Source organism: Naumovozyma dairenensis, chromosome 6 (assembly GCF_000227115.2).
Source record: "Naumovozyma dairenensis CBS 421 chromosome 6, complete genome".
NCBI classification, from domain to species: Eukaryota; Fungi; Ascomycota; class Saccharomycetes; order Saccharomycetales; family Saccharomycetaceae; genus Naumovozyma; species Naumovozyma dairenensis.
In genome coordinates this window covers 438959-464767 of record NC_016484.1, presented here as the reverse complement: position 1 = coordinate 464767, position 25809 = coordinate 438959, and the positions used below count along the sequence as shown (strand labels likewise).

The 25809-nt window shown below is 35.7% G+C and overlaps 12 protein-coding genes across 12 annotated transcripts; 9 read left to right on the top strand and 3 right to left on the bottom strand.

Moving 5' to 3' along the window:
• Window positions 1-1296: 1296 nt before the first annotated feature.
• Window positions 1297-1791, top strand: NDAI0F01910 (uncharacterized protein; the record flags this gene model as incomplete). The annotated part of the gene is made up of 1 exon (XM_003670704.1): window positions 1297-1791. The coding sequence occupies one exon, from the start codon at window positions 1297-1299 to the stop codon at window positions 1789-1791; it is 495 nt and encodes a 164-aa protein (XP_003670752.1).
• Window positions 1792-2456: 665 nt separating this feature from the next.
• Window positions 2457-5288, top strand: ROT2 (glucan 1,3-alpha-glucosidase ROT2; the record flags this gene model as incomplete). The annotated part of the gene is made up of 1 exon (XM_003670703.1): window positions 2457-5288. One exon carries the CDS (start codon window positions 2457-2459, stop codon window positions 5286-5288), a length of 2832 nt encoding a protein of 943 aa, XP_003670751.1.
• A 101-nt stretch (window positions 5289-5389) lies between these two features.
• SLX1 (endonuclease) lies at window positions 5390-6115 on the bottom strand (the record flags this gene model as incomplete). The annotated part of the gene is made up of 1 exon (XM_003670702.1): window positions 5390-6115. The coding sequence occupies one exon, from the start codon at window positions 6113-6115 to the stop codon at window positions 5390-5392; it is 726 nt and encodes a 241-aa protein (XP_003670750.1).
• A 390-nt stretch (window positions 6116-6505) lies between these two features.
• MCX1 (Mcx1p) lies at window positions 6506-8095 on the top strand (the record flags this gene model as incomplete). Its single annotated transcript, XM_003670701.1, has 1 exon — window positions 6506-8095. One exon carries the CDS (start codon window positions 6506-6508, stop codon window positions 8093-8095), a length of 1590 nt encoding a protein of 529 aa, XP_003670749.1.
• A 209-nt stretch (window positions 8096-8304) lies between these two features.
• On the bottom strand, window positions 8305-11319 carry NDAI0F01870 (uncharacterized protein; the record flags this gene model as incomplete). Its single annotated transcript, XM_003670700.1, has 1 exon — window positions 8305-11319. One exon carries the CDS (start codon window positions 11317-11319, stop codon window positions 8305-8307), a length of 3015 nt encoding a protein of 1004 aa, XP_003670748.1.
• A 1326-nt stretch (window positions 11320-12645) lies between these two features.
• On the top strand, window positions 12646-14532 carry TDP1 (tyrosyl-DNA phosphodiesterase 1; the record flags this gene model as incomplete). The annotated part of the gene is made up of 1 exon (XM_003670699.1): window positions 12646-14532. The coding sequence occupies one exon, from the start codon at window positions 12646-12648 to the stop codon at window positions 14530-14532; it is 1887 nt and encodes a 628-aa protein (XP_003670747.1).
• Window positions 14533-15032: 500 nt separating this feature from the next.
• PCS60 (Pcs60p) lies at window positions 15033-16652 on the top strand (the record flags this gene model as incomplete). The annotated part of the gene is made up of 1 exon (XM_003670698.1): window positions 15033-16652. The coding sequence occupies one exon, from the start codon at window positions 15033-15035 to the stop codon at window positions 16650-16652; it is 1620 nt and encodes a 539-aa protein (XP_003670746.1).
• A 495-nt stretch (window positions 16653-17147) lies between these two features.
• Window positions 17148-18239, top strand: PDB1 (pyruvate dehydrogenase (acetyl-transferring) subunit E1 beta; the record flags this gene model as incomplete). Its single annotated transcript, XM_003670697.1, has 1 exon — window positions 17148-18239. The coding sequence occupies one exon, from the start codon at window positions 17148-17150 to the stop codon at window positions 18237-18239; it is 1092 nt and encodes a 363-aa protein (XP_003670745.1).
• A 550-nt stretch (window positions 18240-18789) lies between these two features.
• On the top strand, window positions 18790-20529 carry NDAI0F01820 (uncharacterized protein; the record flags this gene model as incomplete). Its single annotated transcript, XM_003670696.1, has 1 exon — window positions 18790-20529. The coding sequence occupies one exon, from the start codon at window positions 18790-18792 to the stop codon at window positions 20527-20529; it is 1740 nt and encodes a 579-aa protein (XP_003670744.1).
• Window positions 20530-20996: 467 nt separating this feature from the next.
• Window positions 20997-22586, top strand: HPC2 (Hpc2p; the record flags this gene model as incomplete). The annotated part of the gene is made up of 1 exon (XM_003670695.1): window positions 20997-22586. The coding sequence occupies one exon, from the start codon at window positions 20997-20999 to the stop codon at window positions 22584-22586; it is 1590 nt and encodes a 529-aa protein (XP_003670743.1).
• Window positions 22587-22726: 140 nt separating this feature from the next.
• On the bottom strand, window positions 22727-24745 carry YBP1 (Ybp1p; the record flags this gene model as incomplete). Its single annotated transcript, XM_003670694.1, has 1 exon — window positions 22727-24745. The coding sequence occupies one exon, from the start codon at window positions 24743-24745 to the stop codon at window positions 22727-22729; it is 2019 nt and encodes a 672-aa protein (XP_003670742.1).
• A 271-nt stretch (window positions 24746-25016) lies between these two features.
• ATG12 (Atg12p) lies at window positions 25017-25583 on the top strand (the record flags this gene model as incomplete). The annotated part of the gene is made up of 1 exon (XM_003670693.1): window positions 25017-25583. One exon carries the CDS (start codon window positions 25017-25019, stop codon window positions 25581-25583), a length of 567 nt encoding a protein of 188 aa, XP_003670741.1.
• Window positions 25584-25809: the final 226 nt, after the last annotated feature.

Genomic DNA, 25809 nt, shown 5'->3' with positions numbered 1-25809 from the left:
GTACAGTTGGCCCAAAATTCTTAGGATTGACCAAAAATCCAATCCGTCTCAGGTCTAGGCTCTAGACCAACTAACGGATAATTAGATAATAATGCTTCTGCTTCGTGTTCCTTTCTTGAACGATATTCTTGCTAGCTCTTTGATTTTATTACCTATCTTGATTGTACATAAGCAACTAATTCATCCACTCGGGTATGTGGTTACCTGTTACAAAGACGCGAAAAATGTGAGAAGCATAAAATGTGTCCATTCGAAAATTACAAAGGGCATGTAGGTTCGGCCACACTAGTAGAAGAAATAAATGGTGCGAATCCCAGCTTGGTCAACCAGGTCCCAGAACCAGATCTTCCTCTGGTATCTCCCGTCCAAGGATTATCAACGATGATATCACAACTCCTCCTACAAGGAGAGGTTGACCAAACCGTGCTGCTGCTACTAGTTTAACCCATGATCACCAAACTGTTCTTACTACTCAAATGGATGATTTGAGAGCCGAAAACGTTCGTCGAGCACCATTATCACTACTTTAACTGACCAAGTTCAAACTTTAATGCAAAATCAGACAAACAATGTTGAGCTGACCCTCATCCTGCAGCCAATGACGATGCTAGTGTTGGTATCCATGCCCCTTCTTTATCATCAAGGACCAACGATTCACCATCTCCTTCTGAACCTAATTACCATAATATTGATGCTTCCAACTACATGAATTATAACATTGACTGGATTACCTTTAATCCAACCTCTTATATCACCCAACGTCTGATCAATCGCTCAATTAAAGTTGTTCTCCAAACTCTCACTGTCCCTGATATAATTAAGCAACAGGAACCTACAGCTACTGATCCCATTGTCCTTCTTGGTTGGTATCAAGACTTTCAGGACACCTTGAGCACTATTAGTTTGACTACCTTCCTCTTCGATGAAAAGTTTACTTCCAAGGAACGTAACCCTCCGGAACATGCTGAATGAAGATTTATCAATACATTCATCCTCAAGGTTGTCTTTCCCCGTGAAAAATTCCGTTACTATAGATCTACGGACTGCTCAACCTTGTTTGATGAAATTGTCCGTCATTTCCTTCTAACTCATCCATTACTCATTGCTGAAAGTCTCCTTAGAGAAATTTCCATTTCTTACATCTGAGATAAGTCTTATCGAATCTACTTTTGATACTGTTAATACTCTTCGTCAAACTAATCATTCTGAACAACTTTCAGAATCCTCATTTTGTGAAACTGTCATGGAAAAGGCTAATGCTTCATTGGCCATCACTATCTCTCTGAGATATACCGAATGGTCACAATAAAGACAAGTATTCTCTTCGTAAAAATTGTCGGATCTATTAAGGAACACATCAAAATGTCTTCTGCTCATGGCCAAAGGTCATACCTAACTGACACCTTACCACATAAGATACCAAATATTAATCAGACTAGTTATTCTTCTCCACCCCAGTGGAATCAACCTAAGTCACAGACTAGGTTCAGCAAAACTAGACGTCCACGATTTACCAACAATTCTAAGCCTCATCGTAACTTTAAACACGTTTCCAAGCGTCGTAGCTACCAGAATTCCAGCCGGAATCAATCCAATCAGCGTAATACACGTTACAAAGGCTCTTCAAATATATCAGGTCAGGGTCACGATAACGCCACATCAAAGGCTCCCAAGCCAGGTGTTCACCAGGTACAACATATTGAAGAGGAGGAACAGCCCACTTCAGGTCCTTCAGTGATCCCTCCGCACAATTTGCACCATTTTGAGATGAACTCAAAGAAGTGTCGGTGACGGCGTTTTGCGTGTTAGCGTTAGTGTTATTATTGTCGGAAGACATAGTCGATTAGTAGAAGGTAGCTATGTCTGCTGTTGTTTGCTTGTCAAAGTTTGTTTTGTTCTTCTATGTATGAACTATATAATAAAGCAGAAAGAAAAAAGGATATATAAAATATATAAACTGTCTTCTTTTTTATATGTTTCTCGAATAGTGTTATTTCTCCAATCTATATCTCGACCACTTGGTGTATCTCCTTAAAGTAATAATTATCCCTTAAAACTATGTTCCGTGTTTAAGACAGGTTTCTACATTAGCTATTTTGGGACACAGTAATCCGTTGCACGCCATCAGATAATTCTATCTATAAGATGATGTGTTCCCATCAATACTGTCCATTATATATAACTTATCTGAAGCTTCATTGCTTCTGCTTATTAGTGTATAACTCTCTATTCAATTGTTGCGTTTCATGCTCTATGCTCCCACTTTTCTGTCACATAGAGTCTAAACATAACTCGGAACTTCTACGCCGAAGCGTCTTCTCCCTCTGTCTAAACAGAAATCGAGAATCAAACTGTCTGAACTTGGCTAGGAATCATAACAATCTCTTCCTTTAGAGTTAAGGTTGGAAAGCGAGCTATTAAACACCATTGAAGGATAGGATATCATCCGATTGAGAATGCTACAATTTAGGTGGGTCCTTGCTTTAACGTCATTGTTATGCCAGCTGCAAATATCTTTTGGATTTACTGATTATTTATTGAAAACATGCTCACAATCGGGGTTCTGCCAAAGAAACAGAGACTATTCTAAAGCTATCCAATACACAAGAAAGTCATATTATCAAATAGATGAGAACTCAATACAGTTTAATGAGACAGATTACTCATTGAAAGCAACAATTACGAAGACTATTCCAAGAGCCGACATCGAGGATATTGTTATCGAACTACCCTTTAGTTTGTCTTTCTTGAACACATCAAATTCTATACGATTTACCATCGATGAAAACAGGTCGAACCTGAAAGAATCTAATAGCTTAAATGCTCATAGATTTAACGGAACTGCGAATTGGGCGTTTCGGCCAAATGTCTCGTTGTTAAATTCGGAGGTATATGTTTCGAAAGAGCATGAAAAGAATTTTGGAGGTTGGATTTTTGACTTCTTTTCAGCAGGAAGCAAAAACGGCAATGATTTGCTTGTCCTTGAAGATCAAGACGCAGCCAGAAGAGTAGAAATCTCCTTGGGAAGATTCGAATTACGAATCTATCGCAAGGGTAAACTGACTATGACCGTAAATGAAAGATCGTTATTAAATATAGAACATTATAGACGTATTGAAGACAATTTTCAAAATCTATTGCCTGAAGAGCCACCCTACAATATGTTTAAAGATGATTTCGAATATTCAAAAGATGACACGATCCCTTTCGGTCCAGAATCTGTTGCCTTGGATTTCACTTTCCATAATTTCCAAAATGTTTATGGGATCCCTGAACATGCAAATTCATTGAGATTAAAGGATACTACCGAATCTGAACCGTACAGATTATTTAATGTAGATGTCTTTGAATACAACTTGAATTCCACCATGCCAATGTATGGTGCAATTCCATTAATGATTGCGGCAAATCCAAATAAACAGTCTGCTGGTCTGTTCTGGTTAAATTCTGCTGACACGTGGATAGACATTGATTATTCAAATAAAAAAGATACGAAATCTCATTGGATCTCGGAATCAGGGATCATTGACGTTGTGATATTTTTAGGTGAATCGCCAGCAGATATTATAAATAACTATACGGAATTGACTGGAAGACCAGACTTACCCCTGCTCTCATCAATAGGGTACCATCAGTGTAGATGGAATTATAACGATGAATTGGATGTATTGACCGTAGAAGCAGAGATGGATAAAGCTGGAATTCCATTTGATTTCTTATGGTTAGATTTGGAATATACTGATAATAAACAATATTTCACATGGAAACCAGATTCATTCCCTAATCCTAAGAGGTTACTAAATGTTTTAGATAAGCTAGGAAGACAATTGGCAGTTTTGATTGACCCTCATTTGAAGGATAATTACTTCGTTAGTAAAATAGTTGCCCAAGAAAATGCAGCTGTTAAAGATTGTAATGGTAATATTTTTAAAGGACAATGTTGGCCAGGGCTCTCTCTTTGGATAGAAACATTCAGTGAATTGGGCAGAAAATCATGGTCGAGGTTCTTTAAGAACTTCGTTCCGGAAGGAGTCACAAACTTGCATATTTGGAATGATATGAATGAACCATCCATTTTCAGTGGGCCCGAAACAACTGCTCCTAAGGATTTAATCCACGATGGATTCGAGGAAAGATCTGTTCATAATTTATACGGTCTAACTGTCCATGAGACAAGTTACAACGCAATGAAAGAGGTTTATTCCGCCGAAAAAAAGAGGCCATTCATTCTAACGAGAGCATTCTTTTCCGGTTCCCAAAGGACAGCCGCAACCTGGACCGGTGATAATGTGGCAAACTGGGATTATTTAGGTGTCTCTATACCAATGATTTTGACGAATAACATAATGGGGATGCCATTTATTGGTGCAGATGTTGCGGGCTTCGCAGGCAATCCAGAGCCAGAGTTGCTTGTACGTTGGTACCAAGCTGGTCTTTGGTATCCATTTTTCAGAGCCCATGCTCACATTGATTCCATTAGAAGGGAGCCGTATTTGTTTGAGGAACCCGTCAGATCCATTATAAGGGATGCAGTTAAACTAAGATATATCTTATTGCCAACGTTCTATACTGCATTTAGAGAATCTAATCTAAACGGTAGCCCAATTATGAGACCTATGTTTTACGAGAAACCACAATATGGAGAATTGTATTCGGTAGATACCCAATTTTTTTTAGGTGATTCTGGTATACTGGTGAAACCAATTGTCCATGCCAATGAAATAGAGACGCAAGTAATTTTCACGCCCGGGGTGTATTACGATTTAGATTCTTTATCAGTTCTTCGTATTAATGGAAACGATGTCAGTTCTGTAACTATACCATCACCTTTAGAAAAAATCCCATCATTCATTGAAGGTGGACATATCATTACAAAGAAAGAAAGATATAGAAGATCAAGTAAATTAATGCGCTATGATCCCTATATATTGGTTATCGCCCCAGATATTCAAGGGAATGCCAATGGGAAGCTTTATCTTGATGATGGTGAAACTTTCCACTACCAGAATGGTAATTTCATTGAAACAGAATTCAACTTCAAGAATGGTAACGTATTGGAGAATAATATACTGGGAGGAACCACAGATCGTTTAACTGAGAATACAAGAATTGAAAAAATCATTATTGCCATTGGTGAACTAGACAGTCATTCATTTAATGATAAAGCCACCATAAAGATTGGTTCACAAGAATATTCTGTGCCGATTGATATATCAGAAGAAAAAACACAACTTTATATTAAGAATCCTTTGGTAACAATTGGAGAAAATTGGGACATACATTTTTAAGTGATGTTAGCTATTCAATAGACTATATATATTCGATTAACAGTGACTATACAAAAATATATATCAAAGCCGACCGTTTACATATCATGATAGTAGGTACTTCAATTTGCACCATGAAACTTCTTCACAAGTCTTGAATATTTAACTACTGTGCTAAAATTCAAAAGAGCTGCACAATCCGGGCATTTCCCATCTTTTGGTATTAGATTTTGTTTACCAATTCGCAGTTGTTCATCATCTAGAAAATATCTATGGAGGCAACGGAGATGAGCTATGAACTTGCAGCCATTTTCATTACAGAACGCCAGATGAGGCTTCAAATCCATATCACTAGATGTATAGTCAAAAACTCTTTCACAAATACCACACGGCATTTCTCCGGCAAGAAGCTCATTTTTGCATGACTGACAGGCATTTTCATCTATTGCCACATAATTCATGTAGAACTTTTTAATCAGTTCTAAATTCATCGCAGCATGGTCCATCATATCATCAACTGTTTGAATTTTAGGATCTTGTAAAGCGCCTTCTGCTTCTTCTACCGTTAGTGGGTTTGTGATTTTTTCGATCTTAAATTTATTATTATCCCACATTTCCTTAGTTGAATGGTTAAAGAAATGTACTTTCAAATTCATATATTGAAAAAATACATGTTTTAATAACAACCTGATTAGACCTAACTTATGGTGTAAACTTCTCCCTCCATTTTTGGCCTTGACGATTCTCTCGTCTTCACTAATATAATGAGTTTGATAGCCATGTTGCCACGCATGTTCAAATTGCAAAGCACTAATCTTATTAGGGAACCCGTATACTATTGCAACCATTTCCCATGGTCTGGATCCAAGTTTCTTGGTTCTGTATGCACCACTCTAGTTAAAATACCATTGTGTTGTCTGATTCTTCGCTGAAGGATTTGGAGTAGAGCCAATGTAGAAAGACTGTCTCTTATTGATGGACTGTAATAGATAACAACAATAAAACCAACTAGTCGAAAAGCTAGATTGGCTTTCTTCCTCTTGAGTCATTTGAAATTCCATTGTTCATTTAGCATTAGTCATCTTGTTATTCTTAGCGGTTAGGTCAGAAAAATATATATATAAGAAATCGAGGTTATATATAATTTATAAAAGTGAAAAAAAATATTATTATCAGATTTGGCAAAAATCCAAGAGGAAGATATATAATTTGAGAACTGCTATAGATTTGGAAATCAGATGTTCAGATATATTCCTCTGAGGCACATAGTAAGGCACTATGGTGCTGTTTCTGGAGCATCTCAAAAATTGGCTCAAAAGCGATGGACAAAAGTACCATCACCTAAAGAATTGAAGGGTTTTTTGGATGAATATATTATCGGACAAGAGACTGGTAAGAAAGTGCTAAGTGTTGCAGTTTATAACCATTATTTGAGGATTAATGATAAGCAAAGAAAACTTGAGTTGAAGAGAGAAAAGGAGATCATACGGGAAGGACTTGCAAGAGAAAAAAAGCTAAGAGAATTAGAAGAAGGAAAAGACGAACCAGACAAGTTTTCTGCCGAAGCAGATACCGACCAGAGCGAACCTATCTTTAATGGAAGTAGTGAAGCAAAAGCTGGATTGAGGAACTTACAGAGACAATTGAATATTAGCTTCAATGAAGAGGCTGATAATACGGCATTGGATGCCAAAGATGATGATTTAGAACTAAGTAAAAGTAATGTTCTAGTTGTAGGACCCTCTGGTTCGGGGAAGACTTTGCTGGCAAGTACATTGGCGAGAATACTTGACGTTCCAATAGCAATTACTGATTGCACACAGTTGACTCAAGCTGGGTATATTGGTGAAGATGTCGAAGTGTGCATTGAAAGATTACTTGTAAACGCAGACTTTGATGTCGCTAAGGCTGAAAGAGGAATTATTGTTTTGGATGAAATTGACAAACTTGCTAAACCTTCTGCAAGTATTGGTACTAAGGATGTTTCCGGTGAAGGTGTTCAACAATCATTACTAAAGATAATTGAAGGACATAAAGTTGAAATTACTACAGAGAGGCCACTTAAAAAGGGATCCGATGATAGAGGAAACCAGAAAACGCCGAAGAAAAGTGAGACATTTGTTATCGATACTTCGAATATCTTGTTCATGATCATGGGTGCGTTTGTTGGCTTAGATAAACATATAGTTAAAAGAATAAACAGGATGAAAAATATTGATACTGAAATCTCAAAGGAAAACGAAAACCAAAAAGCGAGATTTAGTAATACCATAGAAGAAGTAGAATTGGGTAATGGAAAGAAAGTACCAGCATTAAATCTAACCACTCCTTCAGATTTGGTTAGTTTCGGTTTAATCCCAGAATTGATAGGTAGAGTGCCTATTGTTACCGCGTTGCAACCTTTACAAAGAGATGATTTGTTTCATATTTTGAAAGAACCAAAGAATGCATTGTTAGATCAATATGAATATATCTTTAACCAATTTGGTGTTAGATTGTGTGTAACTGATAAAGCGTTGCAGAAAATTGCTCAATTCGCTTTAAGAGAAGGGACAGGTGCAAGAGGTTTAAGAGGCATCATGGAAAGAATTTTATTAAATGTTAATTACGAATGTCCTGAATCCGGTATTTCTTATGTTCTTGTGAATGAAAAGACGGTGGATTCTTTACAACAAACAGAATACTCCTTAGCGACTCACGTCGATGCAAAATATTATTCTAGAGGACAGAGAGATGATTTGATTCGTGATGTTTATGAAGAGGACAAGAATTTGGGAAGTGTACTAGATGAGGAGTTTGGTAGGACACCTACTTTAAAGAAGAAGTGAGCATATTTGAACCCAAGAATGTACTGAGTATTGGGATACATAAAAACGCCCTAATGATGGAAACATATTCTAAACATATAGATTAACACCACCGTACTGATGCAAGTGTTGGAGCATATAAATAGATAGATAGGAATTGTATAATTTTAATATTATAGTAATATGATCTGAGATCATTATTATGAATTTTTTCTTTAAGAAGCAAATTTCTACTTATAATTTTGTCGTTTAGGCTTTTGACCAACTATATAAAGGGTTCTAAAAGAACCTGCGTTGCTATCGATTTTACCCCAATGTTCTTTAACGTATCTATCAAATAACGATGCAGGATCACTATTCTTAGGCGAGTGACTTGTAGCCGGTAATTGTTTACGGGATGTTAAGTCCCAATTCAAGAGGAAATTAAATTCATTAAGACAGCCCATATCATCTGAAAGATCACCTGTTTTCAAGCTTAGCACAGTGGATTTTATAGAGGTATAGCCAACTTCTTTGAAGCTTCTAGCCATATGTTTCGTCGGATGAATGTGTAAACCTTTGTTAATTGCCTCCAATGACATTGCATCAAAGACTTTATCTCTTTCTAAAGTAGTTTCGAAAATGGGTTGGTTACTGTTATTATTTTGTTGTTGTTGTTTATTATTGCTTGTGGGAAAATTAGTCGAAGCATCTTTTGTATTGGAATTTGAAATTTTCATATCAGGAATGATTGCTATTAAATAACCACCAGGAATTAAACATCTATATATTTCTCTTAACATGGCTCTCCATTTCGTATATGTCAAATCTGTCCAAATCCATGGACAAAAAATAGATGGGATAGAATTTGATTTGAATGGTAATCTTATCTTTAAAAATTCTTTACCATATAACATTGCTGTTTTCTTTGTAGGTTTTGATTCTGTAATAGTACTACTGACTGTGGATTCCTGAGAATAAGGATTGTTTTTATTACTGTTATCATCCGATCCTACCGAATCTGAAGAATTATTTGAATTCAATGAAGGTGTGGAAGATGTTGAAGTTTTACCAGTAGTTGGTAAGATGTATTGAGTTGGTAATGCGATTCTCCTATAATTACTTAGTAGTTTACAGAAATAGTCTTCAAGCCAAACATTTTCAGTATGTTGATTTTGATCAATAATGGATATGGATCTATCAGAATTAATGGAATGAGTTGTTGTTGATACAGCAGTTGAAGAAGGCTGTGGTAGTGGATTTGTAGTAGATGAAATATTATTACCATTATTCAATGGATTCGGTAATTGAGAATGTTTCCTTTTAAAGAAATTTACAATACCTGATTTTCTAGTATTTTTTACAGGAGCAGGTTTTTTCTTTTTCTTTGGATTTTTAGATTGCTGTTGTTGTTCCGGCGTTTCCTCCCTTGAGGTGGTTGTTGTAGTGTTTATTGCAGTAGATGTTCTTGATGATCTTGAAAAAATGTGTCTATCCATACAATCTAATATATAGTTAGGTGCTGTTTCATCATTTAATTCTCTAAATTCGTCTTCACCATCAACGATCTTAACGGTTTGGGAATCTTTAAATGAAGGTCCACTTTTGTCTGTGTTCGCATCAGGTTGTATAAAACGATCGTTAAATTCTGATTCCAATTGTTTCTTAACATTTTTCTCGGCTTTTAAATTACTAGTATTGTTTGAAGTACCAGCTTCGGACCAAGGAGAGATATCTAATTCGAAATCGGCAATATTCAAAGTTGGTTCATCCAATGCAATTTGCCAACCCAATGATGTTTCTAATTTTGGTCTTAATAATAAAATATCGATATCAGTTGGACGATACATTAATTGTGAATCTCTATTATTATTATTTATATCTTTATTTTCGTAACCAATGTTACTATTACTTGAAAATGTGATGGTTTCAAATTCTCGTTGTTGCTGTTGTTGTTGTTGTTGTAACTTTCCTTGATTTTGTCTTATTGATGATTTCCTTTTCAATAAATATTGAATGACATCATTTGAAAAAATTAAAGAGTTTGATTGCAAAAGGAATTTTTGGCTTTGAATGGCCCATAATTCTAATAAGCCTTCAATTTCTGAATAATCATATTTTGGATTATATTCTACATATCTTTTTAATTCAGTTTCAATAGATGAGATTATATCGAGATCTAATGAGAAGTTGGGTTTTGAAGAGGAAGATTGTTTTTGTAAGAAGGATTTCCTTATAGTTAAATACCCTGTTAAGAATTCCACATAGGACAATAATCTTTTCTTTGCATTAAATAGAGAATCCGAGGGTTTCGAGGTAGAGTTAAATGAGAAAAATAAATCCATTTCAGATAATCTCTTATTATATGTTGGATCGTAGCTAATTACTTTTTCTTGTTCTTCATTATTTTTGTTCTTAATTTTCAATTTAATCCTATGATAATTATTTTTATTTTTCTTTAAATGAGTATCCCCCATTTTAGGTAAAATGTTCCAATTGATAAGATCATTAGTATTATCGTTATTGTCGAGTTTTTCATCTCCATTATCACTTTCCTTTTCTTCATTTTCATTATCATATTCATATTTATTTTCATTGTCATTATTATTATTAGTGTTAGGAATAGTATCAATTTTCGTTACTGCTTTTTGTCTCTGTTTTTCTTTTTCTTTTTCTTTTTCTTTCAACTTTCGTTTCTGGCTTGAGTTTTCATTATTAATATCAAGATCATCAATATCAAGGCCATCAACATCAATATCCATGTCATCATCTATCAGAGTTTTATTTTTGGATGGTTTTATGATTGATGATAATGGAGTGGTAGATCTTTTGAATAGGTTATGTTGTTCTTGCAGCGGTGACTGTGATGAGTGTTCTTGATTTGAATGTAGTGGTAATGAAGATGTAGATGCTCCAGAAGATGAATTAACTTGAAGAATTTTCTTATTATCACTGGCAGAAGAAAGTTGTGTATTTGAGTTCGAATGCGAGTGGGAATTTGAATTTGATTGAGATATTTGATGGAATAATGATCTGGATGGAGACGGCGATATTGTCCGTGACGAAGTCTGATTAGAACTGTACTTGGAATTGGCGTTGGAGTTATGATTAGAATTAGAATTGGAATTAGGGTTCAGATTGTAGTCACTATAATCAGCCATGGGTCCCGTGCAGAAATCTCTTGGCCTCTTTGAACTATTTTTTTTGCTATTCTTAGGAGGGGGCTTAAGATAATTGATATTATTATTTTCTTTCGATTCCATCATAGCTTGACTGTAGTGTATTAAGTATGGTACGTAAGCAGAATAAATTATACCTCAATCCTGAATGATCGAATCTTGAGTGGAGCGAATACAATTACGTTAAAGAATGTCTGTTTGTTAGGGTTTTTATTTTAATAATGGCTCTTAGTGATAAACCCACGATATCTACTAAGTGATCGAGCTGGTGTAGTGATTATTATCTATTACTTTATTTCTTTTGTAAGGATGTTGCTTCTCTTGGATTGTATTACATATAAGCCGATCATCGAAGGGGATTTTCCCACCGTTTCTGTCTCAGTGTAATAACTAAATCATACCCATTCTCCTGTTACTGTTCCTGTTACTGCAACTCCAAGCTGTTTTTCCCTTGCCAGGGCCCCACATTCTCTTCCAGAATAGTTTAACCGCCCTCATTTTCTTCCGTTGTCGCTCTCGCGCTGTCGCGGTCTCCCCTCGCGCTGTCCAGCCCAGAGCCCAAAGCCCAAAGGACAGTCAACGCAACGGATCCTGACAACAATATTAATAATAACAATAATAGGCTTATTTCCCACTATCCATTATCCATTATCTGGTTCCCGTTGTCTATCTGATCATTATCACTAACATTAACAATACCATTAACATGGGAAACCATCTATCATATCTTATTTGGAGATTATACTTTTTAAGTCGCTATTCTATTTCTGAAATAGAATCACTAAAAGGTGGAAGTGAGCAATTCGAATTTGTTGAGGAGATCTTTCTCCTTCTCCTTCTTTACTTGGCAATGTAGGTCTGTTAGTTAATATCAATATTTCTATTGGACGAATGAAAGCAATCCTCTTGTGATTTTCTAGATACCTTCCGTTTTTTGTGTGGAGAAAATATGTTACCTATTTCCTCTTCATGATTGCTTCTAGATACCTCGGCGGCTAATTCATCACTTCGATCAATGGCTTTTTATTTTGGGTTAGATTTCATATGCTTCAAGGGAAAAGGTTGTCAGGATATATTGAGAGTTTACACCTCAACCGCATCCTATTCCCAAGGTAATAACCCCTTTGGGTGTTTTATTTTAACCCCACCTTGTTGTTCATTGTTTATCAATAAATCCACCCTCCTTTAAATATAGTATACTCCATAGCGTCCCACCTACTTACGTGCTTACTTACTTACTGTTACGCGCACAGAGTTCGCCATCTTACAGTGAGCTTATTAACTATGTAGTCCTAAAAATGAAGCTACTGCTCAACATAGAATGTATTCATTTTAATAGGAAGTCCCTTCTCCTCCCTCCCCTTCCCTTCCTGACACCTTCATTATATTGGTCTATATTAGGTCTCAACAAGGATGGAAAAGAAGAATAGTAGTGACGCAACCTACAATAAGTCCAGGAAAAGATCTGCATCTGAAGCTGCTTTACAAGTCCAAAAAAAATGGGCAGAACAATCTTATAATAATACCGAAAATAATAATAATAATAATAATAGAGAGAAAGATATTAAAGACATATCCTATGGTAAAACCTCTTCTTCTTCTTTTAAGGCAAATAATGCCGAACTGATCAATACAAGGGAATCTTCAAAAAGGTTGCGAACAGAGGACGCAATTGATCTTACAATTCCCTTTGAGAGTGATACTTCTTCAACTGATGCTATTATTGATTTGACATCTTCCGATAATGAAACAGGAAAGCCTGATGAAAAAAAGATGATAAAAGAAAAAGAAACATTTGCAAACTTACAGAAGAAGACTAAAACACATACACCAGAAATAAACTTGGATAATTCACCTTTTAGATTAATCAAATCGGAAATGTACGATACTATTGATAACGATATCTCTTCACCATATTTTATTACCATGAAAGATATATTAAATGGTTCTAATTTGAAGGAGACAATCCTCTTAAGCTTCCAATTTGAACTTGATTTTATAATACCACAATTTAATAAAAATATAGAGAAAATAACTATAATTGCTCAAAGAGGCACAATAAGTCCTTTCACTCATCCAAGAGATAAACAATTATGGGAAATATTTCAACATTTAGAAATCATTGAATTCCAAATGCCACCATATACATGCCATCATTCAAAAATGATCATTAATTATTATAGAGACAATTCTTGTAAAATCTTTTTACCTTCCAATAATCTTACTTATAAAGAAACAAATTTGCCACAACAAGTTTGTTGGTGTAGTCCCAAACTAGTACCTTTAACTTCTTCCTCACTTGATACAATACCAACTTTTAAAGAAAATCTAATCGATTACTTCAAATCATATAAAATGGGGAAAATAACAAATTTATTAAAAAAATTAGAAAGTATCGATTTTTCACCTTTAAAGAACTTCAATTTCATATACTCAACTCCCAATAAAGATTTCTCATCTGGTTTAAAACTGCTAGCTAAAAACTTATTACCAACGGAAAAGAAAAATTGGTCAAAAATGATGGATTCTGATATCACATCTCATTATTTATGTCAAACTTCCTCCATTGGTGCTTCATTGTCGAAATCTAAACCAATAAATATCTTTACTCACTTAATGATCCCTTTATTAACTAGTATCATGGATTCTGAAGTCATATATGATGAGAACATTAAAAAATTGAATTTTAAAGACACTCAAGAACTATTAACTGATTATGAGAACATGAAAATTGTTCCTTATATAGTATTCCCTACAAAGGAAGAATGTTTGAATACACCAATGCAATATCTACCATCAGGTTGGTTCCATTTTAAATATTTACATAATGAACAATCAAAAAGTTATTATCATATGTTATCCAAAGATTTCCAAATCTTTTATAAACAAAATAGAACTAAAATTAATAATATCAGATATAAAAGGAAATCAACACCAGCTCATTCCAAATTTTATTTGAAATCAAGGATTACGAAGAAAAATTCAACTAATGATAATCCATTTGAAAATCTAGATTGGTGTCTTTACACCTCTGCAAATTTAAGTGTTAGTGCACTAGGTAGGATAACAAGTGCTCCCAGAAATTATGAAGTAGGGATATTATTTAATAATGATGAATTACCTGAGAAAATGCAATTGAAATGTAAGAGTTTTGTCGATACTATTTATTTAAATAACGACGCACCACAAGATAAGGATGCTAATGATAATTTTACATTGATGGTCCCATTTACTTTGCCTGTTTCTAAGTATGACACAGACGTTGAAAGGGCTTTTTGTCAAGACGTCGATTATCCATAAAAAAATTTATTTTCCTGTTTTTATTTACTTTTGTATTTCATATATATATATATTTAGCAATAATTTAATTCTCATCTAAAACATTAATTCATATTATTTTGAAAAATTTGGAAAAAGATATATAATAAAATTATAACAAACAGGAATTCGTTCAAAAATAACAGTTACTAGAGAGACTATCCAATCTATTCCTATTCATACATATTTTTTTGTAATTATTGTTTATTTTGGAGACACTGACATGTATTGTGACATAGATCCAAGGTTTTTGCTTTCCGGTAACATAACCGAGACTTCGGCCCGAAGAATCACTCAAATTACCAAAGGAAATGGAAAAAACTCTGAGATCCGGAATATTATAAAGGATACATCGTTTCCACCATCAGAATAATGAATAAAATGTGTTAATATTTTAACTCTTGGAAATTTTTTCTTCATAATAAAGAAGCTGTGGCTGACAATTGACCATATTTACGCCGAGTCAACTATTTACTATAAGAATGACTTCTACCGCTTCATTCAACGATACCTTTAAAGTGTCTGACAACGTTGCCGTAGTCATCCCAGAAACTGATGTCCAAGTAACTTATAGGGATTTATCCCATATGGTGGGACACTTCCAAACTATCTTTAAAAATCCCGAATCACCTTTATATTCAGAAGTGAAGAGACAAGATACATTGGCTATTTCAATTCCTAATGGATTGGAATTTATAGTTGCATATTTAGGTGCTACTATGGATGCAAAGATTAGTGCGCCTTTAAATCCAAATTATAAAGAAAACGAATTCAATTTCTATTTGAATGATTTAAAATCAAGAGCTGTTTGTGTACCAAAAGGTACATTAAAGGACTCAAACTCTCAAATTGTTAAAGCCGCCAAGAATTTTGGGTGCTTTATCACTGAATTGTATTTCAACCAAAAAAGGTTTAGAGTTGAATATGAAATTTATTCGCCAAAGGATAACTATAAGACATTGATTTATAGTTCATTATCGAAACCTAAATTTATCAATAACGACCCTCAACGATTCCCGGGATTTTCCCGCTCTACTGATGTTGCAATGATCTTACATACAAGTGGTACTACGTCTGCTCCTAAGACAGTCCCATTGTTACATTTAAATATTGTTAGGTCGACGTTAAATATTTCACAGTCTTACAAACTAACTGAACAAGATCGTTCATATATTGTCATGCCGTTATTCCACGTCCACGGCCTTATTGGTGTTTTACTTTCTACATTCCGTATACAAGGTTCTGTAGTTGTCCCGCATAGATTCTCACCAAAGACATTTTGGAAACAATTCATTACTTACAAGTGTACTTGGTTCAGTTGTGTCCCAACCATTAGTATGATAATGTTAAACGTTCCTAAACCTTCACCAATGCCATATATTAGATTCATTAGATCATGTTCTTCTGCATTGGCTCCTGCTACTTTCCATAGACTGGAAAGGAATTTCCAATGTCCTGTATTAGAAGCATATGCAATGACTGAAGCATCCCATCAAATGACATCGAATAATTTACCTCCTATGAAAAGGAAACCGGGAACAGTCGGAAGGCCACAAGGTGTGGAAGTTTTCATTTTGGATGATAATGATAATGTGTTAGAACAAGGTAAGATTGGCGAAGTATCCATTAGGGGTGAAAATGTCACTTTAGGATATAAGAACAATGATAAAGCTAATAAGGAAAACTTTACAGAAAGGGAGAACTTCTTTAGGACTGGTGATCAAGGGTATTTTGATCCTGAAGGATTTTTAGTACTAACTGGTCGTATAAAGGAGTTAATTAATAGAGGCGGAGAAAAGATTTCGCCAATTGAAGTAGATGGTGTCATGTTATCTAATCCTAAAGTGGATGAGGCAGTTAGTTTCGGTGTTCCAAATGAAATGTATGGACAAGTTGTCCATGCTGCGGTTGTGTTGAAACCAGGTGCTAAAATGGAGCATGATGAATTCATCACCTTTTTAAGCGATAAATTAGCAAAATTTAAGCTGCCAGTAAAGGTCTACTTCGTCGATAAATTACCAAAAACAGCTACCGGAAAGATACAAAGAAGAATCATTGCTGCAACTTTTGCTAGAGCTACCAAGAACACCAGCAAATTATGATTCAAAGAAGTACTATATTGTTGTGATATTGTTTAAGACATGTTTTTATCTACATCATCAGACATTACCGTCATGTTTATATAGCCATAAGCAATATTTATTTATTGGTATTATACCTACATAAAAAGAGTATTCTACTTACCCTATATACTCTCTATTTGAAACCATATTATTGATATAGCCTGTGGTACGTATAAGCTGGTTTATTACTCAAGATACAGTCTTTATAGCTCTATCATTGGAAGATAACCCTCCTTCTCTTAGAGAAGAATCCGTGGGCACAAGGCGGTGATGTTTGAATCCCACATCAAGAAAAGTGGAACAACTTAAGTACCGATCGTACGCAATAAAACAAAAAAATTAAGGATTCAAGATCTTTAACCTCTTCTTTATTGTTTAATTGAACAGCATAACTAAACGTTCGTGTAGCATTAATACTAGGTGAACATCGAGAGGAGGATACATAAGTTTTATACAAAGTTTGAAAAAGAAGAAATGTCGTTTAGAACCCCACTTTTATTAAGACATATCGCAAAAAGGGTTAATGGTCTATCCACTCCATTAAGATACCAAGCAATGAGATTGGCCTCTTCTAAAACCATGACGGTCAGAGAGGCATTGAACAGTGCAATGGCCGAAGAGTTGGATCGTGATGATGACGTTTTTATCATCGGGGAAGAAGTCGCACAATATAATGGTGCCTACAAGGTAACCAAGGGTTTACTCGACAGATTCGGCGAACGTAGAGTCGTTGATACACCAATTACTGAATATGGGTTTACTGGGCTTGCTGTCGGAGCAGCATTGAAGGGTTTGAAACCAATTGTGGAGTTCATGTCGTTTAATTTTTCCATGCAAGCCATTGATCATGTCGTAAACTCTGCAGCAAAGACTCATTACATGTCTGGTGGGACTCAAAAATGTCAAATTGTGTTTAGAGGACCTAATGGGGCTGCCGTTGGTGTAGCTGCTCAACATTCTCAGGATTATTCTGCTTGGTATGGCTCCATCCCCGGGTTAAAAGTATTGGTTCCTTATTCAGCAGAAGATGCTAGAGGTTTATTAAAAGCCGCCATTAGAGATCCCAACCCAGTTGTGTTTCTAGAGAATGAATTATTATACGGTGAATCATTTCCAATATCTGAAGAAGCTTTATCTCCTGATTTTACTCTACCATATACAGCCAAAGTTGAGAAGGAAGGCAAAGATATATCTATAGTCACCTATACAAGAAACGTCCAATTCTCTTTACAAGCTGCAGAAATTCTCGAAAAGCAATACGGAGTCTCGGCAGAAGTCATTAATTTACGTTCAATAAGACCATTAGATATCGATGCTATTATTAAGACGGTCAAGAAAACCAATCATTTGATTACGGTTGAATCTACTTTCCCATCATTTGGGGTAGGTGCAGAGATTATTGCTCAAGTTATGGAATCTGAAGCATTTGATTATCTCGATGCTCCAATCCAAAGAGTTACTGGGGCAGATGTTCCAACTCCTTATGCAAAGGAACTAGAGGATTTTGCGTTCCCAGATCCAGATACTATTGTCAAAGCAGTGAAAGAAGTTCTATCTATTGAATAGATAACATGGTATCTCTAATGGAATATAATCGCCTTATTTATGTTTTAAGTATGTGGTGGAAAAAAAATCGGTTTATTTTTTTATTCAATCACATCGTGTCCTGTTGTCTTTATTCTATACATTAGTTTCTCCTCATTTTATTCTCAAGTATATATTCTGTACTACTTACAAAATCAAATTCTCTATTTATTGTATAATTGCGTCAAAGTAAGCCATTATTTTTGAGTAATATCATGAGTCTTTTGTCCATATCGATTATAAGTTACTGATTTTATTTTTGCCTGTAGACTACATTATACAAGCCTAAGTGGAGCCAACAGCTAGGTCTTCGCAGTTTTGCCATATTATTCTCGCGCGTACCTACATAATACATTCAATGGAGCAACATCATCGGAAAGTTCAAGTTTGCAATGCTTTACGTAAACAGATTTGGAACTTCGAAGGATGAAATATGTGAGGAATCTGTGATCAATTAGAGGCCGCTTTTTCTCCATACTAACTATAGATAAGTATAGTAAGTCGCGATTATATTTGCTAGACGGGTTTTACCATGGAACCATCTAAATCATATAGATCATTAGCGAAGCATGATCTTCCGCAATTCTATCTTTTAGTTGCATTATATTTTGTCCAAGGTATACCTGTTGGATTAGCCTTTGGAACCATCCCATTCCTTTTAAAGTCAATGGTCAAGGAAACATCTTTCACATCATTAGGTGTTTTTTCTATTGCTACGTATCCATATTCTTTGAAGATCCTATGGTCTCCCATTATTGATTCTCTCTATAGCAAGAAGATAGGACGTCGGAGGTCTTGGATCATTCCCATTCAATTAGCAAGCGGTCTCATGCTTTACATTCTGGGGCATTGTATAAGTAAAGGCTACATTTTCAGTGGTGTTGACGCAGCGTTCCATCCGGAGCAGACTGTAGAAAGTATGCGTACGGTCAAGATCTCAACTTTAACCTGGTATTTTGGATCTTTAGTCTTCCTTTGTGCCACTCAAGATATTGCTGTAGATGGCTGGGCATTAACTATATTGTCAAAGAGATCTTTATCATACGCTTCGACCGCACAGACAGTGGGGTTGAATATGGGTTATTTTTTATCATTCACTGTTTTTTTATCATTAAATTCAGGCGAATTCGTTAATAAATACTTCAGGAAGATACCACAAAAGTTTGGTTGGATTAGTCTTGGAGGTTATATGAAATTTGCCGGGTTTGTTTACGTTATAGTCACCATTTATGTTGGATTCTGCACAACAGAAAATCCGTTTATTTCTAACAAGAAGACTGGGATACTCCCTTACCATATTGATACTTCGGAAGATATTCATATTGAAGAAAAGAAAGATGATGATCTATATATTGAAACGAACGGCGATGAAGAAGACGGCTTTTCCGATAGGACAAGGAGTTTAGGTTTCATTTACAAGTGTTTTTTCAAAGTATTGAAATTAAAATCAGTTAGAACATTAACATTTATACATTTGATTTCAAAGATAGCATTCCAATGTAATGAAGGCGCAACAAATTTGAAACTTTTAGAACAAGGATTTAAGAGGGAAGACTTAGCTGTTACCGTGTTAATCGATGTGCCCTTTGAGATAATATTCGGTTACTATGTTGCGAAATGGAGCTCAGATTCAGAAAATGAAAGACATCACCACTCTGATACAGAAGCTCACAAGAATACCAAGAGTCCGGTTCGCTTCAGGAAGTGGATCAAGTGGTTCGTCGGAGATGCTGGTGTCTTAACTCCATGGTTATGGGGCTATTTAGGTCGTCTCTTATCAGCTATTCTAGGTAGTTACGTCATCCATCAGTTTCCCAAAAATGGCGAATTAACGAAAGGATATTTCTTTTTGATAATCATACAACATTTATTAGGTTCTTTCATGGCGACCGTTCAATTCGTAGGAATATCTGCATTCCATACCAGAATTGCTGACCCTGTTCTTGGTGGGACTTATATGACATTATTGAATACATTGAGTAATTTTGGTGGAACATGGCCTAGATTTTTCGTCATGTCAATGATCAATTATTTTACGATCTACGAATGTGAACTGCCAAATAGCGAAGAAAGAAATTTAGTCTTTAAAGGTGGCAATATGGAGGTTTGTACTAATGGCTTACATGGAGAAGTTAAGATCATTCGAGATGGTTACTATGTGACAAATGCCCTATGTGTAGTACTTGGTGTGATACTATATTTTTGTTATTTAAAGAGGAAGGCGCAGCAGCTACAAACCCTACCCATCAGTGCCTGGAGATGTAAGACGTGATATCAGAAATTTACCATTTGTTCCCTAATTATACTTGCAAATAGACTTTATTTCATCAATATGTGTATTCGAAACAGCCATTGTGACATTAATAGTCTCCCATGATTGTTTCTATTGAAGCATTTCTCTACGAAAGTTTACCGGTTACCCGGTGAGAAGTTCCATATTAATCACTTAACGTTCCGTAATTAATCAATAGTTGTGTAAAATAAGGCTATTTCGCTTGATATCTGTATGTAAACAAAACTTATACATGAATGATCGGTACGAAAATTCCTCCCAAAATAAACCCCTATAAATCTCATCACAGGATTGAGATGGATGATGAAAGTATGCATACCTCTTCTATTAATTTCNGTTATGGCAAGCTTCTTGGCCATTACTAACCAACTTTTAAACCAGTTATTATTATCGACGATTCTAATGATAGTCAAGAGAGCAAAATTACTTCCTCAAGTACTAATTCGATGACTGCCTATAAAAGTCCAAACATAACGGCGGATATGGCCAAGTCAGTCTACACTAAAAGGGAAGAGCTAGCAACGACTGGCAAAACATTGAAAAGGAAGGCTATCAATACAGAGAATAGTAACCCAAAGAGAGAAAAGAAGGCTTCGGCTACATTAACTACTGGCGACATCAATGCAAGGAGGATACCAAATATAGCTCAGGAACTAGCTAAGAATAGAAATTTTGTGAAAACCTCCTCGCCATCTCTCTCACCATCTTCGGATTCAAATATTACCACGGCGAGTTCTTTCTCGACAAGTGCACAGACAATACTCTCCAACATTGTTCCAAAAAATGAGGACCAAGGTCAAGAAAGTAATGTAAAACCTACCGTGAAACAACGATCAAAACCAAAAGTCAAGCCTAAACCGAAAGAGGGGCAGCCATCCACAGAGACTTCTAAACCTAAGACAACCATCAAAAAACCATCAGTAACTGCCAAAGCTATTAAACCTAAGCCAGTGGTACAGTCTATTGAGCACAAAGAAAACCTACCCAATAAGTCGTTGAAGATTTCGTCTCTTTTAACATCAGATACAGACGAAAGCAATACAACCAACATCCCCATAAAACCCAAAGTTATTCTTCCGACGCAGAGCATGTCAGCTTCTAAACTTGTAGTGGATAATCTTCAAGACACAATAATAGCTAGAACACCGACGCCAGTTAACGTAGAACCGACACAAGTATTAACAAAGAAGCCTGCTCATCTAAAACGTAGTCAAAGTTCACTCGCGGTATCCCTGAAAAGGAATATACCCACCGCAGTCGAGAAAGCCCAGAAGTCTAATTCGATGTCTACTCCTTCTATAACTCCAAAGAAGAAATCTACTAAGAAGAAACCCTTACATACATCGAAACAAACAGAGGTAAAACCGGATGATACAGTTGCTCAAACGACACCTAAATCTGCACCAAGATTGGTTCCTCCTCCACCATTAAAATCGGCTTCATTGGTTGATGTATTTGAAAATCCCTCCACAAAAAGCATAGAAAATAGTGAAGCGAACGGAATAATACTCGATATTCCTTTATATTCAACAAGGAGTAATGATTATTTAGATGAAAATGGTACTGTTGTATTCAATGTCTATAGATTATTACAAGAAAACGCATCAACAAAAGAAGATATTGAATCCTTAAAGAAAATGAAGAGGAACCTTCTTACCCAATTGAATGATAAACCTGAATCGGTAATTTCCACAGGTCGGCCGGACGATTATAAGAACAACAATACTCTTGAAGAGGAAGACGAAGATGGTGCAGTTACCGTCATACGTGATGAAGAAGATGAAATGCTGGATGACGAAGAAGCAACTGAGACATCGCCAAAGAAAAGATCACACCCCATGAAGGGAAAAAGTATGATTGGGAAGTATGACTTTGACGATCCTTTCATAGACGATACCGAATTATTATGGGAAGAACAACAAGCATCAACTAAAGATGGGTTCTTCGTCTATTTCGGCCCGTTAGTAGAGAAAGGACAATATGCTCGTTTGGAGAAGACAAGCACTACTACAAAAAGAGGTAGCAGTAAGAAATGATACTAAGAAGTAGTAATACTGTATTTATGCATTTCTCGATTCGTTTTCTATTATTTAATATTCTGATACATACGTGTTTTTTACGTTCTAAAATTCAAAATGGCATATAATTATTATTACGTTCTATGAAATCTGGAAATTCACTTTTCAGAAATCAACTCATCAAGGTGTTTATTTAGAGATAGCAACTTCTTCTGGAGGTCGGAATCATGCGAATAGCCGCTTAAATTAACCCCAACCTCGTGGGAAAAATTCAATAGTAATTTTTTATCCCATTTGTGGCATAAACCTATAAAATACTCCAAATAGTTTATAATCAAAATTAGGTCACTTCGTCTTACCTTCGAATCATTTACCTTCTCAACGTCTGCCATGGCCATGCGATGGACAATAGTCATTCTTTCATCCGTTATTCGTATATATGGTCGTTCATCCGTGATAGTTTTATTTTTTGGTGTTCTATTACCACTTACAGATATACTTAAGTTCATTACTTGTTCTGTAACTTGTGAAAGACTGTCGTCAGCTTTATCAGCGTGAATTTGGTTCTTCGACATCAAATCTTTCAAAATACCAAGTGCACATGATTTCCCATGAGGATAAGGACATGATGCTAAACTTTCAGAAAGAAACTCAAAAGCAATTTCTTCTGGGACCAAACATGACAAACGGGTTAATAGAGTAAATGTTATCATTCTTGTTTCCTCACTATTCTGTGTACAGTTTTTTAATAGGAGTGTTTCGAGAAAAACAGAAAGAAGAGCTTCTGGTAATTCACTAATTTCTTCTTTCAAAGTAATAGATGGTGAACGTGTGATAGATACCCATAACCAATACCGGGCTACGCCTTCTACTGACAGATTCGTGTAAAAATCTGAATAGAAAGACGGAGTTACACATCTTAAATACAGGTAGATAGCATCTTGAACGTGTATTTCAGGGTATAGATGATTACCTGTCTCCATGTAATGAAACGCAGAAAGTAATACGATACCAAATGGATCAACGTACAAACCTTTTTCTTTGGTAATCTTTTGTAACTCGTACGAATAAGAAAGTTTATGAACCACTTGCTTTATAATATCACCATTTTGGCCTTTTCCTACTACTTTAGGTACGCCTTTGTATATTGAAGAAGATTCTTCTAGAACGTGCAAGAACTCCTCTTTAGTATCGATATCAAACGAAAGCGCTAAATTATAGAACCTGGAATTTATTTCCACAAGATCTTTATAGAAGGCCGACAGTTGACATTCGGTTTGAAGAAGCTTATGATAATAATAGGCGTCTGATTTATCGTTGGTAGCTTTCAAGCAAGTTTGCAATCCTGCTGTGCAGAAATTACGCAGGATTTTAGCTTGCAGAACTTCTTCATTCCTTGTTATCTCTTCCAATTCTTCCTGTGCAATCTTACCTCTCTGTTCTATGTTCTCATCTGTGTTTATTACGTCATGCTCCGGAGAGATGTAGCCTCTGCAGAAGCCATAAAGACGACGCATTACTATTCTTATATCATATAATCCTTCTGAGTTAACTCTCACAAATTGTAACATCGAGGACGTGGCCAGTCTGAGATATTTAGAAGGATATATCGTATTGATACGTTTTAAAGTTGTTCCAATCAGTTCGAATAAAATGTGCATCTTAATGGTAACAAAAAAATCAGCTGGTGTCCTTTCCATATAGTATTTTTTGGTATCAACTTGTGCATACTGTGGCCCTGTAGAGGTTTTTTTGTTGGAGTCCTGTGTCATGCCTAAGGATAAGTTTTCGTTCTCGAGAGAGAGCCCAGAAAGGATTTCACAGCCAGTTAGGAGACAGTCCTTCGGGTTACCAGATAACGATATCTCATTGAAGCATTTCATCACTAATGAAATTATCACACTATACCCTAATCTCTGATTGATATCAATGTCTGTTACGGTGAAAAATTTGAAGATTTCTTTTGGGAGGTCCCAACTGATCTTAGCAGCAATTTGTGGATGGCTCTTTATCTCTTTTAACAAAGCTTCAAGGAATTTTTCTTTGTCACTCGTTTTACCATCAGAATTGAGTTGGTCGGAATGCATTTCGATACTAGCTGCTAAGGATATAGGATCATCTTCGTATTCATCGAACGCGTTAATGAGGTCAGATATTAGACTGTCTATACTTTCCATTGCAGTAATTGAAGTCGACTTATAGTCTAATAGTTGTATACTGAATCCAACGGTGCCTTAAACAATTTCTGGCTTGGTTTCCGTTTATGAGTTATTGACTAGATTACGTATTCAGAAAGAAATATTTTCTTGCGTTGATGTTAGAATTAAAGGTTCCTGTATAAAATCTACGGAACAGTAATCAAATAGGGTAGCGTTATACAAAATTTAAGATAAAGGAGAGAATCTGAAGGCGCCGAAAGAAGGATCCAACCCGTATAACTTCGATACTATGAGTAGATTGCTAGAAAGCGAGAGTGGTACAGACACGGAGGGTGATTCGGGATCCAATCTTTCAAATTCGCTATCGTCGACAGCAGCTACCCAGTTGGGAAGAGAGAGCCCACGGAACAAAAATCCTGCATTAAGCCTTCGAAATCGGTTGGAGCAATTTAGTAGGAGGCTTTCGCAATTAGACTTAGAGGATAAACCAGATCAATCAGGATATAATGAGAAAGTCGTGATTCCTCCAGAAGGAAGTTCGTCGAGACGCAAATCGCCTGATAGCATTATGCACGATGATGATAAAGAACCCTCTACTGATAAAGTGAAAATAAAATTTCAGCCCATTGGATCCATACCACCAATGAGGCCATCAGTTTGTAAGATTTCTGGTACTCAACCGTTCTCGATGGTTTTAATATTCCTTCAAAGACGACTGAAAGTCGATAATATTTATTGCTATGTGAACAACTCATTTGCTCCGAGCCCGCAACAAATCGTTGGGGAATTGTGGAGGCAATTTAAAGTCAAGGATGAGTTGATAATAAGTTATTGTGGTTCTGTCGCGTTTGGTTGAATTATCTGTATATCTATAAACCTCGGGAAATCCATTTTATGATTTCTATACTGTCGTAAATAGTACTCAAAACTTGAAATGAAGTTTTTCCTCTTTGGATAATTGTGCTCTATGCTCGTTTACAAAGGTGCACTTTATAACTATAGCCCACCATCAGTTTAAGTGTTTATATTTATATTAATTTTAAGAATTAACGTTACATAGATAAGTAGAGTCTATAACTGTT